The sequence below is a fragment of the Drosophila suzukii genome, chromosome 2R (genome assembly GCF_043229965.1).
Source record: "Drosophila suzukii chromosome 2R, CBGP_Dsuzu_IsoJpt1.0, whole genome shotgun sequence".
NCBI classification, from domain to species: Eukaryota; Metazoa; Arthropoda; class Insecta; order Diptera; family Drosophilidae; genus Drosophila; species Drosophila suzukii.
The window spans coordinates 13,570,122-13,588,673 of NC_092081.1; the positions used below are offsets into that span (position 1 = coordinate 13,570,122).

General features: G+C 40.7%; 2 protein-coding genes across 5 annotated transcripts in view; one reads left to right on the forward strand and one right to left on the reverse strand.

Annotated features, from left to right (window-relative positions):
* The first annotated feature begins 981 nt into the window (after positions 1-981).
* Positions 982-18,552, forward strand: part of Rgk1 (Rad, Gem/Kir family member 1) — a 44,794-nt gene continuing 27,223 nt past the window's right edge. For 3 of the 4 annotated variants that reach the window (XM_036813262.3, XM_036813264.3, XM_036813263.3), the window contains exons 1-2: positions 1,229-1,369; positions 5,686-5,854. In XM_036813262.3, coding sequence (XP_036669157.3) covers positions 5,810-5,854 — 45 coding nt within the window. In that variant the 5' untranslated portion in view covers positions 1,229-1,369; positions 5,686-5,809. Of the gene's footprint in view, positions 1,370-5,685; positions 5,855-18,552 lie in introns of all 4 variants that reach the window. The other variant, XM_065863270.2, reaches the window with a different exon arrangement.
* On the reverse strand, positions 6,580-12,622 carry fest (wurstfest). Its single transcript, XM_017074098.4, has 7 exons — positions 12,058-12,622; positions 10,722-11,129; positions 10,474-10,652; positions 10,233-10,409; positions 9,390-9,536; positions 9,054-9,317; positions 6,580-8,085 (listed from the first exon to the last, which is right to left on the reverse strand). The coding sequence occupies exons 1-7, from the start codon at positions 12,337-12,339 to the stop codon at positions 7,983-7,985; spliced, it is 1,560 nt and encodes a 519-aa protein (XP_016929587.3). The 5' UTR covers positions 12,340-12,622; the 3' UTR covers positions 6,580-7,982.

Here is an 18,552-nt window from a genome sequence, read left to right on the forward strand (position 1 = left end):
TGAAATACCGTTGGGGGACCCAAAGGACCTGGCTTTTAATTGTGTGTCGGAAATTATGTTTCACTTTTCCCACCGCCGGCACATCGTCATCAACAAGCCTCGACGGGCTTTTGTTACCTCCTGGAACAGTAACCCGAGGCGTGATTCTCCGGCAGTGCAAATTGGAGGGTTACTGCAAAAACATGGTTCCTGAAAACGAGTATAATTTCGTATGATTTAATTGTTTGTTTTTTTGTCTAACGTTTTTCAGAAGTAACTCTATCCGCAATGTTACACAGCCATACATATTTAATTGGCTGTTTTTGCGAATGCCTTGTTGGCTTTGTAAAGGTTTTCAGCGAAAGAGATTTCTCGAATGCCCAATTACTACTAACCATAAATGCCAATTATAAGTACCTTTGGTTCGATGGCTTCAATGAACAGCATAACAATATAATAAGTACTTTGGATTTATTTCGAGTAAAATGATTTTAACTAAAGTGATCTTTAGTTTTAAAAGTACCAAATTAGGTTTACTATTATTAAAGGCTTTTTATTTAGAGGGAATATTTATTTGAACTTGCTGTAATAAAGAGAGATTTATGATGTGAAATACTTTTTATTGATCAAGCTAATCAAAGACTACCTTGAATTTACATAGAATAGAATCTGTTTCTATTTAAATTTGTATACGTGTTCTATGAAAAGACTTATTACTATTTCCATTTATTAATAATAGTTAGTTATCTAATTAATACTATTTTTATTCTATTTATTTGCAGCTCCTTTGGACTTCATCATTTAATTTAAAAAAAACATTTACAACTCTAGCAAACACAAAACAACCGGGTAGAAACAAGATTAAGTAATTTGCCCAGAGCGACGACAACTTTTAAACTTGTCCACTTTGCGGTTTGCAATTGCAAACTTTGCGGCCAGTCATCTAATGCCCAACGATTAAAGTGCAATTCGAACTCGATTTAATTGATTTGGCCAAGGAGCATTGGTTCGTGGAGGGGCACTACTACCAACTGGGAGCGGTTCGTGGGAGGCTGGGGGATTGCTCTGCGGATGCATTTCGTTTGGACAGGGGCCCGACAAAGACAATACGGAGGGTCTACGGAGTGCTTTGGCCCGTTTACGCAACAGAACGGGCCCCTCTCTTCCACAACAACCCACCCCACCGGCCTCTCCCCTGCCCCTTGCCAGCGCCCACGGCCACAGCCACGCCCACATCGCCGACAGAGGCGCAGGTGGCAGGTGCACCAGCTATTGCCAGGACTCGTCGAACCATCATCCGAGTGAGGCGGCAAAGGGAACCGCAGCATCTGCAGGATCGGCCAAGGGTCCTGCCGCCGACGTTAGCCACATCAATGGCCTCGCCCATCATGTAAGTACGCATCCACTATCCGCATCCCACAGATATGCAGTACAAAAGCTCGCTCCCTTCGGCATGCATACTCTACTTAATACACATCCGCAGTCTGGTATCGGGCAGGTAACCACGCTAAAACGGAGCTGCTATTGCTGAAATACTTGTATCTTACACCTGACACCGCAAATCCACTAATAGTGCACCGCAAGCTTGAACAAACCGAAAATTGCTGAGATCGCATTGTTAAATGTGTGGGGTGAAAACAAACGAATGGTATATTTAATTAAAAGAAAGTAGTATAAACAAATAATTACAAAACAAGAGAGGAATCTGACTTATCATGTAGTTAACATCATGTATTCGGGGGTGCCACAGAAATCTCTTTGGGCGGAGTTTGGGGAAACTTCTTGTTGGTCACGTACATTTCCCCCGAATTGCGCTCGAATAAATTTCTATGACACCCCCGATATCCACGAAATAGTTCATGTCTTATACCGATATTTCCTATGACAGCTACATATATGATAAAGTAGTCCAGTGGCGGTTCCAGAATTTGGTTGTGGAAGGGGATATACAAAAAATTGGTTGAGTAGAAATACAAAATTTGGAATAAAATACATTTTTCATATACTTTTTAACTCGAGTGGGGGTATGTAACCCCCATTCCCCCCCTGGATCCGCACATGAAGTCGTCTAATTTTTATTAAAAATACCGAGTACTAAAGTCTTAAAAAGTTGCTATACCCTTAAGTAGATGGGAATATGATGAATATTAATAAAGCTATACTTTGTTTCATGTTATTTTTTCATAATTTTTTTTATAGGTATAGGATATGGTCGTCCAATTAAAAAACAAATTAAACAAATATTCTAAAACCTTTAAAAATAAAATGTGATCAAAAATAGGAAAGGTAGACTTTGTTTTCAATAATTTTTTCTAGGTTTTCTATGAACTCTATTTTATGTAGATGTCATAACCAGTCTATAAAATTTATATTATTTTTCTCGTACACCTTGACAGTCAATTTCATTTCAGGATTTATTTTAAGGAGTAGAACAATTTGCCTACTGTAGTTTAAAGTTTACTTAAAAGCTTTATGGTATTTATTCGAGCTTTTGTAATTGGATCTGCCATCAACTACCATTTCGGCCAGGTGTTAACAGTTCTCAAAAATGTTCATAACAGTGCCGTTATTGGTAATTCGATTTGCATTTACTTCACATTATGTGGGCGGCAATTGGTTTACCCAGGGCCAAGCGAACAGGGTCAGCACGTGAGTGGGCCCCAATAAAAAGGGCATTTCCGAAAACAACGACACCAACTTAATTGCTTAACAACATTTTACTGAAAAGTGCGCTCGTTGGAAATACGGAGATGTGGTGCTGAAAATAGGAACCGCCTGCACAATCTGGAACAAAACCAGCATGAAAATTGTGGACTCTTGAGTCGGATGGCAACGACAATATGGTAATGAATTTTAATGAGATTTTCGGTTTGTATTTTAAAGGGATTTCATGCATTGAAGGTACTGCGAAGGTAGCTAGTTAATGAGGATTTCCCTGGCACATGCAGCCACCACATTATTTTGCAAACTCATCCCATCAAAAGCAAGTGACGTTGCCCCACAGATTGTGGTTGACATCTGCCGAGTTTGGCAAACAAACGGCTTGCCATGGCCAAAAACAGAGAACTTCTGGCCAAAAGCCATGCAAAAACGCTCATATTCAACTCTGGCTCTTCGTTCAGATCGCAATTGTATGAGGTCTGTTGTCATGTGCAAATATTAGACAATTTAGCCAGCCCTCCTGTTCATCAGCCAGAAACTTTGGTTATTGGAGAGCATCAACGGCCAAGAGGAAGGCATCCTTTTGCCAATTTATAAAGCTCACTTGGCCCAAAAGTCCAAGAGGATTAGGGCAAAAATATTTGGGTCTTCTGTTGTTTTTTCGGCCTGCCAGTTCTAATTAGAGGGTTGAGAGGATTTACTCAGCGGCTTAATTAAACGCAATTATAATAATGTTGACACTCGTCTGTTGTTACATTTCAATTGTTATTACCGGTAAGTTGACTAACATTTGCACAACTTTAATTTATTGTTGCTAAGCCGCAACAGGGGGAAAACTCTTGAAACCTAATGAATATTGAGTCGCTCGAAGGATACTGCACAAAGGTGCAATTTAAATGAGTATACCGCAAGTTTGCTTTGCACTTCGAGATGCTCTCAATTAGATTAATTACTTCTGATGTCGCAGAAGTTGTTAGAGTGCCATAATCTGCTTTCGACTGCATTTTTATTGTAAATAAATTACGAATTGGGGCATGATATCGCAACCAGCAATCAACCCTGACAGCTTGGCATTCAAGTACTACACAGAGAACATTCAGAAGTTCTTATCTGAGTTAAAAATGTTCCTAAAATTATAACTACATTTTTGAATCAAGTTGAATTGGCGGTATTTACATTGTATATCTCAACATATAAACTATTAGTCCAGTCACTACTTATAAAAAAGTGGATAAATAAACTCAAATTAACTTTTCTCTTCTCACCATTTCAAGAACATTAATAAATAAATGTACTTACACGGTTTTTAAGAACGAATGTTCTCAATTCAAGAATCTTATCAAAAAGTGTTTTAATAAACTCAATTTAACTTTTCTCTTCTCACCATTTCGATCTAATATTGAAAGCATTGATAACTAAATGTACTTACACGGTTTTTAAGAACGAACGTTCTCAATTCAAGAACAATGTGTTTGAATATTTTTCTCTGTGTATGTATATACATGCAACTTGTCATCCCAATCATCCTAGCCAGCTGCAAGCTTTTCCCCCCGAAAGATCTGATGTCAAGATGGGGTTTCGGGGTTTAAGGGGTTTAAGGAGTTATGGTAACCCCCGCCAGTGGAAAACATTCGTCAAGGACTCACTTTGAAGACCGTGTTCTGCTCAGGTGGTTCTTCTGATTGATTTGATTGCCGTCACCTTGGTGGGCTGACGGCCCCCAGGCTTTTATATCCAAACACATGTCTGCTCTCGTTTGAAGTCCTGACAGCCCATGACAGATGGAGTAGCTTAAATTTTAGATGTATTTTGCGGCAATCTTCCTGGTTATTTTTGAGCCACTCACCCCCGGGGGTAAATATTCATAATTTTTCATTTCCCCCAGTGCCATTCGTTTCCCATTAAGTTAAACGGCCCCGAATTTGCATACATATATCCTCTGCTGTCTCTGGCTGCTCGGTAGCCATTTTCCTGGGTAAATCGGTTAAAATGCAATTATCGGTGGAAGTTGCAATCCGATGGCACTCCCTTTTTGGCCGGAAATCGAATTGATTTGCTGCATGACCAGAACAGCAACAGAGGGCAGGTGAATCGAACGGAACCCATTCGACGATTTATGGCCATGAATTAAGGCTTATTGAATATGTATAAATGTGTATCGTATAGCCGGTGGACCGGGACTCGCATAATTGACGGCCCATTAAATGGTAATGCAGAAAAATTGATTCCCTTCCTTTGGAGCTGGCTCCTCGTTTTGTCGGAAATTGAATTTGATAAACTTTCTAACGGAGGTGGAGGAGCTGAAGTTCAGTTTCTAGGCGCCAATTAGTCCTTTTTAAAGAGAATGACGATGGGCGGGGTCGGTTGGTTGGCGTGTAAAACTCGGCCAGAAGGAGCTATGTGCCATGCGTCAGCTGGAAAAATGGAAACCAAAAAGTTTGTTTATGCTTAGACTTTTTGGCTGGGAACTGAGAGTTGGGACCATATAATACAGCACTGGCTTCGACTGCTGCCGCTGTTGCTGTCATTCAAGTGTTTTAATCAATTCTGATTTAATTTTACGCCCAATTAAGTGTGAAAAGCGTTTGATGTCGAGCACGGGTGCGAGAGCAAATGGCAGGAATGGGGACTCAGGGAGATAAATCCCCCACCTTCAAGTTTTCCAACCACTCACGCAAGCGTGAGCATTGAATATGCCATATGTGAAGGGTCGTCCTTGTTAGCCTAACGCTTTCCAGAGTTCCCGAGTTAACTTCGGTTCAGGGTTCCGGATTCGGGGATTCGGGGTTCCGGGTTCAGGGCTCGGGCGGTTCATTTGATTCGCAGCACTCGCACTAGAATAAAGGCATTTTTAGATGTATTTTGACATAAGTGTGTGCCAGCTTGGCCTGGAGACACCCACCCACCACCGCCGCTTGTGTATCCTTGCCGTGGCTTCAGCACTAGCTCATCCTCACCGCTCCTCGCTTTAACTCACCTCCATTGCCAGCTCTTATTTTTCTCAGTGTACCCTCTAACCATGGAACAACTTTCTTCTTATGACAGAGACAAAGACAGACGAGGCACATAGTTCCGCCAACCATTATCCAATAATCTCTATCAACAGCCACTGCCGAGCCGCTCCATCGGCGCCAACTCCGGGTTAAGTCTGTTGGAGAGCTTAGTCTGCATGACTGCCGATCCCATATCGTTGTGCTTTTGGATTTGTTTGCAGGTAAACCCCATGACTTCAAAACACCTCTAATATATCCTTCATAAATATATTTTGAAATAATGCGGCCCATTCATATTTAATGAATAAATTTTATAACATTTAAATCCAAAATCAACATTGAACGCATGTTTACAAAACTTGGATACGTTCCGGCTTTTCCTTGGGAACCTTAAAGTGTATTCAATGCTTGTAGTCCTTCAGGCGCTATAACTCTGTCACGAAGAGTGCGATGTGAACTGAAGCCATAAAAACATTTCTTATACATTTATGATACCACAGGTCTCGAAAAGTAATATACGGTTGCCTGGAGGCCTTGACAATTTTTTTCCGTTTTCTGGAGTCCCTCATTATCTCTCCGAAAAAAATTAAAGACCAGATAAACTTGTCGTAAAAGTAAATCAGTTTTATCGACTCCTTTAAAGTATCAGCAGAAAAATCAATGACAAAGTGCTGTTTATCAAAAAAGTGTGCTACAAAGCGTCAGTACAGCATTGGATTTGATTATTGTATTGGGTTGTGTGTGTCTTTGAGATTCGACTTTGTGAAAAGAGCTGTCATTTTATTGATCCCAAAAATACTTAGCAGGGAACCAGAGTCCTTGTCAGAGTTACCTGTCACATTGACTCACGACAAAAAAAAAATTTCCTTAGCAGACACTTTATCTGTCCAAGAAATGTTAACCGACACTCGAGAAATCGACCTTTAAAAAGAAAATTACCAAGATATCATATGCATATATTAACTTTATTATAGATTTCCATTTATTACTTTTTTAAATCGATTTTTGTACACATAAATTTCGATTTACATGAGCGTAAATTTAGGGTTTTGGAGATGGATGTAAGGCTATACACATTCAATTGCGTGGTGTTTCACTTTTTGCCCTCTATGACTTTTTAAGAGGGTTATACATTTGGTTTGTTTGATAGTGTTTGTGTGTACGTGTGCTAACTTGGCTTTTAGAGACGACTGCCATTTTTGACGCGTGTTTCGTAAGCTAATTAAAAATCGTATTCCATTTCAGTCACAACTCCTCACTTTGCTTCTGTCCTTGGGTGAATGTGTGTGTGTGTGAAAAGGTGTGATTTTGTGAGTGGGGTAGACTACTACCTACTACACTTGGAAATTTAATCACATGCTTTTCACCCTTTCACTGAAAACAACTCATCTTTCTACTTTCAATGTGTGTTTGTGCGTGGGTGGTGTCTGGATGAACATGCTGGGATTGCAGTAACTGGATTAACTTATCTTAACTGATAACTTAGAACTAACTGAATTGACACTGGCGTTACGTGGGCCGAACGTAACGCCAAAGATCCGTCCGCAGGTCAGCCGCGGTGCTGCTAAATCTCTCCGGAATCTAATTTAGATACTATAACATATTCATTTTTTTGTGGAAATTTTGCAACTTTTAATTTTTTTCTTGTCGAATTTTCTCAAAATGTTGCATTTAAAATAGAACTTTGGAATATTCGATAGGAAGTAATTTGGATAGACTGATAGAGCCGAAAATAAAGTGGAACGCGAAACGAATACATTCTTTTTTTTTGTAACACCAAACGCTGGCCCTGATCGAAATCCCATTGTCTTGGCCAGCGTTTCAGGCAGTGGGTAGACCTTATAGACCTCTGCTACCCGGCCTGCCTGTACGAAACAACTGTATGCGTATAAAATTGGGGATATCGAGGGATAGTGAGATTATGACAGGATCTAAAAACGAATTCCTTGGTGGTTGCGTTGCGCCTACGTCGAGCAATCGAAGAGCAATCCAAGGGGGCGAAGGACGTGCCCTCCGAGGATTGATCTGTTTCCGTTGCTCGCGCCCTTTTTCGAGCTGTCTTTTTGAATGCAGTTTTACGATTAACATGTTTTTTTTGACCATAGCCTAGATTCGGTTTTCTCATATGATCTTATGATCCCTCTCCACGCCGAGGCCCCGGTTCTAAGTTGTTTTTGGGTGGCCGAAGGTGTTCAATATGTCGACGCTTGAGTCGGTGTCTGTGTGTGTTTTCTGTGATGTCTGTGTGTTAATGGGGTGGATTCGAGTGCTCGGGTGGGTGGTGATAGGTGGTAGGTGGATGGGTGGTGCACACCCATCGCCGGACACATCCCATGTTGCGAGCGGTACTTAGTAGACAATCAGCAGGTTGTTCTCATTGAATCCGGCCGAGTGACCGGCGTTGCGTACAATGAAACAGGATCCGTCGAAGTGCATGCGCTTTTCATTACGACTAGAAGGAAAGTGGGATAAGGATAAGTCATTAGAAACAGGGAACTAATTATAAAGCTAGTTTCATTTTAAAGGATTTGGTCGGATAAATTTTCTTACTATTTAACTTTGATATTATGACATTGTTTTGAAAAAAAAATCAGATTTATGCATTATAACTGTTATTCATAGTTAAATCTGAAAGTCATAAAGTATTCCATATATTTTGTATAATGCATTATCTTGTAAGTCTTATACTGAACTTAAATTGTTCCTAGCCCAGTTTTATCGAAAGATTTGGGCGTAGGCGGAATCTGATTACTAACTTCGATATTATGACATTATCTTAAAAATATATCGGATCTTTTATTTGTTATCATTAAAAGTCTAATAGTAAACTTCAATTGTTCTTAACCCAGTTTTATCAACAAGATCCAGGTGGAGGCGGGCTTTTTCTTTCGATTTCGTGACTATTAAACATCGATATAACTGTGGACAGCAGTCCACGTAGTGACGAAGTGCACCAGGAGAGTGTGAAGTCGACTACTATATACTATATGAGAAAAATTTAGAAAGTGTATTTATTTAGTGGATCGTATATATTTTCGTCACTGAAGTTGATATCGGAACTTGAACGTGCGATCATCTCTATGTTTTTACCTCGTTAGGAGGTGTTTTTCTTTCATAATTATTATTCGAAATTATCCACTTGGGAAGTAGTAACTTTTGGATAACCGAGTTAAAGTGAAATTGATTAAAATTTACAATATATTTTGATTTTTCTGAAAGTCGTAGGTCGTAGCTTGATAACTATTATTCGACATTATCTATTTGGATAGTAGTGACTTTTGGATGAACGAGTTCTTGTGAGGTTGATTAAAATTTACTCTATTTCATTTTGATTTTCCTGAAATCGTAGTCAATTGAAGTAAACACTTTCTTCGAGTGCATCATTATTGGAAATAGGTACGGAGGCAGTGCCAAACTCACCGGACGAACAAGTGCGAGGTCTTGCCCAGCGAAGCCGTGCAGTGGATGCCGGGGGTGGTCAGGGTGGCCGACCCGTTGCCGGGACTGGTGCGAATCAGGCACTTGTTGTGCTGGCGGGTGACCTTCACCAGGCCGTCGGCCGCCTGCGTGATGCGGAACCCATTGATGTCGTACACCTCGGTACCGTCCTCGGCGCAATTGTAGGTGGAGTTGGCGATCACGTCGTGGGCATCCGACATAAAGGATGGGCCGTGGCGCGAATCGCTGAGGGGTTGAGTGTTAATTAGAACGGGAAGCTGGGGGAATTGATTTCGGCAATCCTTGTGCGGCACTCACTCGTAGAAAACCGCCAGTGTGTAGTCCTTGGTCAGGTCAGTAAACGTGTCGGTGGTGGTGCGCGTGCCAGCTGTGTCCACCAGATAGATGAGGGCACAGGACTCGCTGGTGAAGCTGACGCCCTTGTACCACATTTTGGCATAGCGACTGGAAGGAGGTTAAAGTGTTTTACATTTTTTAGTGAAGGTACAACGAGTTTTGCAAAATATGATAGCACTCTGAACTTTAACTTTTGATTAAAATGTTTTAAAAAAGCTATAGAAATATAAATAAAATCGAAAATGCTTATGATTTCTTGACTTCATAAGGATACATTTTATTGTTAGGATGATAAATTTAAATGGTTATACTTATTTTAAAAATTCCCTCAAATCGATAAGGAGAGAAAAGAACGAGATAGCACATAAACTTACTCAAGGTAAAAGCGAGATAGCTATATTCAAAAGTCTACGTAATAGAAAAAGAAAGCAAAAATCTAGATAGAATTTATATTTAATTAAATGAAATAACATTGTTCTTAATCATTTAATTATCTTTCTTTTAGCAAAGCTTTTTGGTGCTATATATTGGAGGTGCAAAAACATCGATGTTTGCCTGTTAAAACATCGAAAAAGCGATGCTTTCTGCACCTCTACTATATATGACTATAACTTATTTCAAGACCTTCTATGTAGCTTATTACTTATTACTATTATTACTTAGGTCAAGATTGTTTCGCGGTCGAGGTAACCAGTGATTTTCAAAAGCGATGAAAATGGTGAGTTTTTTAATCTTAATAGGGTCAAGAACAAGCGAATTCTTTGTTAACGGGTTTCCCAATCGCATTTGCCCCGAACAACTTACACAAAGTTATTGGCCTTCATTCCGTCATAGGTGACGATCTCCACCTTGGAGCCGCTCTGCAGGATCCGTCCATTGGGATGGATGAGGGCCGAGTTGCTGCAGTTGCGCGACAGGGCAACGGCCACCATGCTGCGCTGGTTAAGCACGCGCACCGCCTTGTCCAAGGTCATATCAATGCTAGAAGAGTTTATGGAAATTACTAAGGGTTACTTATCCCTATCTAAAGAGCACCCCAACTAACCGAACGCCTTCGCGCAGGCGCAGCTGAATGGTGCCATTGGTCATGGCAATTGGTCCAGAGCCAGGACACGGTGGCGGTGTGTTGTTGTCGAACTCGAAGTTCCTAGAACTGACGCGACCCAGGGCATAAGGTGGTGGCGGCATCGGGGACGGGAACTGTTGAGTGTGGTGCGCCTGAGGCTGGGGATTCGGAAAATAAATACTTTAGTTGTAGTTTATTTAGAATGATATAGGTTAGGCTGATCTTACCAGGCAGTAGGCTCCCTCGGCCTCAAAGCCATAGCCAGAGTTGAAGCGCCCCGTGAGGCTCTTGCCGCTGCGCGTGATATTCGCGGCATCCATATCCAATCCCATGGCCTCGAAGCCAGCGGTTACCTGCGGCATGGCCCCAAATGCCGAATGGGGAGCGGCATGGACGCCCAGGTGCATGAAGGGGCGGGCACTGCTGCTCGTCTGACTGGAGCACTCCTTGGCCAGGATGTTGGTGTTGGTGCCCACGCTGGCGCTGTGGCCCAGGCTGCTGCTGCTGCTCCCGCGCTCCAGGCCGCGCTCGAATCCACGCCTCACGCCACTAACACTCCCGGCACTCAGCGACAAGCTGCTCAAGCGAGGACCCAGCGCGCTGCTCATCGACGACACAAGACGCATGGTGGCTTGCTGGGAAGGGACATGGATAGGTACGATGCCAGGATAAACGATATCAGGAGGATTAAGTGGACTGTGGAGCTCTTCAGTTTGTACCTAATCTCAGCAAAAGGTGTTTCTTTATACCCAAGAACCTTCTACTTCTACCTATTATACCTCAATCATTGTTATCTTTTGATCTGCATTTATTAATATGTACTTATTTATACATGCTTATGAATGATATAGATTTATAACAGCGGTCCGTAGCTTCCCTTTAAGTGGGCACAGAAAAGAGCTTTGCTTTTTCTACGCCGCCACACAAACAGTGTAGGAACAGTAGACATTGACAAGTTACCTCGCGTACAAATTACTCACAAAGAAAGATAGTCAGTGTATTGGGTGCCGACCGTTGATTTAAAGTATTGGATTAATTTAAAATATAAATTTAAAAAAAAACTGCACGTTAGCATGGGCTTTTTTTACGAGCTTGGCTAAGCATGATATGTGGCCTACCAAATTTGCAGAAAGTCTTCATAAATAGGGATATACATATATGTTTATTGATTTTGATATATACACATGATATATACAAGTTTAAAGTTCCGACAACTTGGTGATGATATCTCGTATTGAAAAAAGTGTTAGGAAGCAGCTTCACGCACCCACAATAGATTGTTTTTGGGTTCTAGAACATGGGTCACTGCATTGTCAGTTCTAAGATCTCAAAGACACTACAGAACATTTATAAAAATTTAGTCTGCGTAAAATGCGGTTAAATACACATAATATAAATCACTGTATACTATGTTTTTGCTCATCAGATGACCGACTATGATAGCCCCACACTTTTTAAGTGTTTAAAAGTGACAGGCCAACCCCTAAAGATTGTCATCTGTGAAAGTGCCTGGCAATCCTAAAAGCGAAAATTGTTTTTTGGGGCAATGGCAACCCTACTCACCGGCGATGGATTGTTGTTGGTGAAAACGGAGCGCTGGCGCACGCCATTTGGAGCCTTGGTGGGCGAGCGAAGGATGTTGTTGATCTTGTCGTTCAGCTGGGCACGGGACAGGAAGTCCTCGGCGTTGAAGATGCCCACGCGGGCGCTCTTGGGGGTGGTCAAGGGGGTGGGGGACAAGAGGGCCGCTTCCTGGAGCTTGGGCTCATCGCAGCCGGAGTGGGAGCACTGCACCTCCTTGGAGGAGCTCTTGGGCGAAAGGGTGTCCTTCGCGTCGGTAACCATGTTCTTCACTTTTGGCTTGGACTTTGGCTTATGGGTGGTTTGTTAAAACGAGTGTGCGGTGTTGTTGGTGGTGCTACTATGTGTTCTTTTGAGGACCTGGGCCTGGGGACTTTGGTATCTGGATCTAAACGAGAACGGCACACGCGCGTGCTGGCTGGCGAAAATCAAGTACTTTGCTCGACACGGAACACAACGACTCAATGAGAGGAATTTAATTTTTATTTTTTATTACTTTTCAAGAGCTCTGCTCGCTGCGACAATTTTCGAAAGAATGACTGGCCTCGTCTGCCATTTGAAGGTTCTGACAGCAGGTCGCCTACCGAGTTTTCGACAGGGTTAAAGTGCGTTGGCATCGAGTACTTTCCCTTTTTGGTTGGGTTAGTGTGGTAAAACGAAAACGCCATGTGAAAGTTCATCGAATATCCGATTAGTGCTGCATACTTTTAGACGGCAAAAAATTGATTGAATTCGAAAGTAACGCATTTAGGGACGGACGGCAGTGTTGAATGAATGCGTTCTGGACAGCATCCGGCGATGGGCTTTTAGTGCCCGGAAAACGAAGTTTGCCTACATAAAAGTCGGATGGGCGGCCAACTTAATTGAATTGAGAAATAGTCTTGAACAGACAGAAGCGTTTCTGGGCAATTTATTGCAGCTCTTTTTTTATAGTTACTCACCAGCTGTAAGCAGCTAAAAACGGCTTAGGCTTTAAGACTTATTGGCAAATTGCATTTACTGAGGAGCAAGCTAAAATAAAGAAATTGCATCTTGTCTTATTGAACCGGTTCGATGTCGGAATGGCGATGAAATATAAGAGTAGGAAACTTTTGAAGAGCTGTTGGCAAATGTCAAGAGTCAGGTAAAAGTTATGTTCGAACGTGAGCATCTGTCTTGGCTCTAAAAACACAAGAACTTGAGTTGGCACAGTATCATTTGATTCAATTTAGATATAGGAAGCCTTCTCATGAAATATTTAAAAGAATATTTAATTTGAGATCCCTAAGAGTTTTCTTGATAGTCCTTAAGAAAGTGTAACTGCTGAATAGTAATTCCAATTTATTACTGCCTTTTCGAGTGCCATATTTCATAGTGCCTGATATATATGGTCTTAATTCATTTCCAGTGAAACAGCCGAGGTCCCTCCTTTTTTATTTATTAACTGATGACCCATTCAATCAATATCAAAGTTTGTTTTTACTGCTCTGGGTGAAATATATCATCTGCTTTTCGCATTCTATCTATCTGCCTGAATGTTGACATATTAGCCACAATTTTGGCAAGCCACCAAGGACGTTTAAGTTTGGTTTTAGCTTGTGTTATTTTTTCTGTGGGTTCACTAACTCACCTTCAGGGCGAAAGGACCCTGAACTTCCGAATCGATTGTGTTTTGCTCCGACTGTCAACTCTTTCCGTTCCCATGATTGATTTTAGATCTAGATATTTTCGCGGGGAATAGTTGGCCTAATGAGCGCATTGACTCCTTGCATTTGGCCATCGGCCCACGCAGGTCTAAATTTTCACTTTCGCCAACTTTTCTATTTAAAAAGAGGCGTTTAGCCAACCGGTTGACATGTTTGAATATTATTTTTGGCACGGTCGGGTCATTAAAATGCTGCCACTGCAGCTGCATTTCCTCCCACGCATCGCATTGACTCAGTTTTGAGCATCGAGCAGCGACTGAAAGTGAAAATGCCAAGTGAAAAAAGAACAAGTTTAATGTATTTATAGCAAGAATGCAATCGCATATGCACTCAATGAAATACGGAAACTCATTTGTAAAAAGCACCCATGTCTCCCCCGCTGTTTTTCCGTTGTCACTTTCGCCAGCCGCAAGCGAACAAATTGGTTAACCTCCTTTTTCAGTATTTATTATTCGGATTGTGGAAATTTTCGCAATAATGCAAATGCAGCTGAATTTTCGGTTTTATGTGGGCGTCAGTAGAATAGTTAGCTGAGGTTGGCTTTTAGTTATAATTGCGGTCGCTTTGTTGGCCGGGAAACATATTTGCCAAGTTTTAATTAGCTCTAAAGATATGAAAACTGAAAATATAGCATAAGAGAAATAAATTCGACGCTAATAAAATGTGGAAAACTATTTTTGTAGTCTGCAGTCTGAGATTCTCCCCAGTCAGTGAACTTTGGCGCAGACAAAGATGATAAAATTCATATTTATAGATATGATGCATATAGAAAATGCATAGGACTCGGCCTGTGTTGCAATCTTTGACGTCATCGTTGTGGTATAGTGACCACTCAGATTGATGAGAAACTTATGGCATAATTGAAATGGCTTTTAAAATCCATTTGTTCCACGCCTCCTTCCTTATTAAATCCTTAGCAATTTTCATTAAAAACAATTAGCGCCAACGACGCCACTTGCCTTTGTCGACACAGAACCAGGAGTTTTTCCCCAGGACGGGGGAGGGGGGATGGAAATTAATTGATTGTCAAGATGAGGCAACGGCAACCGAGCTGTGTAAACAAATAAATGTGTCTGGTCATTCAGCGGGAGATCTTTGTTGTCGCCCCTAGATGATAATGCCGTCCGCTGTCAGCTATGGAATTACACACTCCCCCACTCCGTCCATCCACTATACCATATAACCCATCCATATATCCAGATATTCCGAAACCGATGTGTGCACATTAACGATTCTTGGCCGATTGGCACGCGACGCTAAAAGCCTTTCGGCTTGGCTTCCATCAATATTTTGGCATTCCCGGCATTTCCCCGTTGAATTCCTTGGCGACTCTTCTGTGTTTACACAATCCCCTTGGCACGGCTCAAGAGTAAGTCCCGTCCCCCGGGTGATTCACGGGGATTTCCTGGAGCCCCTAAGAGCCACCTACGCGTGCCTAAAAAATTATATAAAAACAGATTGTAGGGTTGGCCAAATTGGTCTGTTCTAAAAGTCTGCCGACTGCCGCCGTTTGACGTCATCGCCTCTTCGGCACTTGCCAAAAAATCATCTCATTTGGTCTATATACCATATACTATGGTCCATCAAAAGGTGTGCTAGGCGTTTTTTATTTTGTTCACTTTTTGGCTGGGCTGGTTAGACTTTCGCAAGATTTAATGTGTGCTGGCGCTTTGCCCGCGATGTCGGTCCGCATTTCACGCTTCATTGGCGGGCAAAAGTGACGTTGTCGCGTCTGCTTTGATTTTGATAAAATAGGCCAAAGTGTTCATCAATAATAATTTCTGTAAAGATCGGTGAGCGAAGCAATTATTTTTACAACATTAACGAACAGCTCGCCAACGGTCGCCGAAGACATGTTGGCCCAGGCATAGCAATCAATTTTTTTTTGGAGCATCCTTCAAAAATCAACACTTTCAACGTGTGGGCGTTTAAATGACATCTTTTTTGTTCTAGTTTTTATGAAATATATTGCTAACAAGTTCTGGGAAATAAGCCAAGCACGTGATTTTTACAACACCTTTTCAATTAGAGGTCATAGTGAGAGCTATCGATTCCATGCAGTATTTTTGGTATTTGTACCTAATTAAAAACATGCCCCACTGTGGCTTCACCTACCCGCTGATTTCGGAATTTTCTGTTAAGATTACGTACAACATAAAAACAAGAACCGTTCTTGTGAGGCGTTTTAATAAATGATGTGCCTACCTAGGCATATATACAAAAAAGAAAAAAACTGTACCTAAAAATACTAGATATTTGTATAAAAAAATTTTTATTTTCTAAGTTTTACGTATTTCTGAGACAAGCATTTGAATGTTTTTGAGATCTTCAAGAGTTTATTAAATTTTTATTTACTCAAGGTGTACTTTACTTTCTATATACCCAAAAAATTAATTATTTAATTTTAATAACTTGACTCAAACTTCCATTTGTAAAAAAAAAGCCCCGCAATATTGCGCAACCTCCAAAATATTCCTCATATTTTATTCATTGGTAGCCCAGAACGAAAACAACTGTAGAAATTGTATACAAAAAAATTCGCGAAAAGCCAAGAAGATGCAGACGTGCCTCTTGGCAGCTACCACGCCCACTTTCCCAAAAGTGTTCCAATTTCCCAGGTTCATTCGGGGCCCACCTCTCTCCAAGATTCCCGAGAAGGCATAAATCAAGTGACTTTCACTTCTGGCTGTTCCGCCTTCGCCTGTTTAATCTTTTTTTGTGTTGTTTTTGGCGAAAATTAATTTTTTTCTTATCTGTATTATTATTACGGGGAATGTTGTCAAAATTAATTTTATAACACATGCACACTTTTATTTGATGAGGCATACCTATAAGTATCGGTGATTACTTGTCACGATCGAATGTTCTCGCTTTTTCCTTTTTTTTTGGGTGGAATAAACTGTCGGTTTTTATGGGACAATATCCCCCGCATTGGAGACAAGGTGCCCAGAGACAATTACAAATGCATTGGCAATTGCAGACAAGGGTTGCATAGTTTCCGGCACGCATTTCGCTCGCTTTGTGCCATTATTTTATTTCCAATTCCCGGGGAGGGAAACGAGTCGACCAGACTCGCTGTCCAGACGGGAAAGTTCAACGCACCGATGGAATCATCATCATCGGGCTGCAGACGGGGACCCAGAGCCATTGTTGAATGGCAATTGGCCATAACCAGACCAAGGAATCACAATCGGACTGAACTATTTGCAATTCCCCAGCCCCAAAGCAGACCGACCCCCCGAAGAACATCAAGCGCAGACAACCCGCTGACTCAGAAATGTGGCCCCATCCCCCCGAGAACTGTCAACATTTTGCGGCGTCCCCATTTCGTGGCGAATGAATTTACAATTCCTGCAGTGAGCACACCTTTTTTACAATGTACACATAGCGAAATAAAACACACATTCTTTCAGCTTAATAAGCTTAATTCTAAAAGTGTTGGGAGGTAAATATTTAAATCTTGAAATCCAATACATTTTTGATTCAGCTTAGTAAGGTTAATTCAAAAAGTGTTTGGGGTCACCAGAAAAACATTTTAAGCACTCGGGAGGTACATTTGCAAATCTTCAGCTTAGGATTTGGTTTCTCTAATTTAAATATACTAACTTTAAAAATGATTTCAAGATTGGTTTTAGTATTCCTAGTTCTTAACCAAAATTAGTAAAGGTTTTGGGTCACCAAAAAATATTTGTATTAAAATGTGTAATATGTATACGATTTGGTTTTTTCTTTTCGATAGATAAAAATGTTTTTAGAATAATATTACTATTACGAATTGTAAAAACAAATCTTAAAGATATTGGGTCTCCATAAAAATAATATATGTAAATAAGAAAAAGCTGCAAATGAAATTTGTGTTAGAAATAAAGATTTAAAGTAAATTACATAACGTTTTATTTGACTTGATATTTTTTCTCCATGTGCAGAAGGAAAACGTGAAAATTCCCAGATCTCTTTGGGGTCTGGATAACTGCAAATAAGAACGAGGAAAAGTGAACCGCAACCGCCCATTTCGTGAGTCCCCATTGTTTATGGTCCGCTGCGGTGGCCACTGTCAAGTGAACATCTGAAGCACCGACCATTTTCGACACCCACATTTCACCGGGATGCGAGCACCTCAAACACTGGAGCAGGAATGCTTTCAACTTATTTCACGGCGCTGTCTTGTTATTGGGATCAAGTCAATATTTGTCGAGTAAAAATTACTTCCTGTGGCATTTCTTAAGTACCCTCATTTTCTTTGGTCGGCCGGCCACCTTTAGGTTTGCATTCCTGCTGCTGCCTTAATTTAAAACTGAAAACACAATTGTTTGTACAACTTCACGTGATTGAAAATGTTTTAATTAGGGAATGTTCCAAGTTTTTGGTGCCCAGGAATTTGTCATCTTTTAATGAAAAAAGTTTATTTATCTTTCATGTTTTAAGAATTGGTTGCATGGGTGTTTATTTAATAAACATTTTTGTTTATCTACTTGCTTTATATAATTTATTAACATTTTGATGGGGCAAACTTTCTTGAAAGTGGTGCTTCTATTACATATTTGATGAAGTTTCGTCTTTTTTGCTTATATTTTACTTTGGGAAAATTTTTCATATTTATTAAAAGATGATAAGTATAACAAGATTTTACTTAAGATTGCAAGGTTTATGTGATAAATTTTATATATATTTTTTGTTTAAAAATCGCCTTTTTAATATTGAAAGGATTTTAAACGATCTTTTGTTTGCTAGAATATGATAACATACCATTTCCAAGAAAGAAAAATTGACATTTTCATATAACATACCTTTT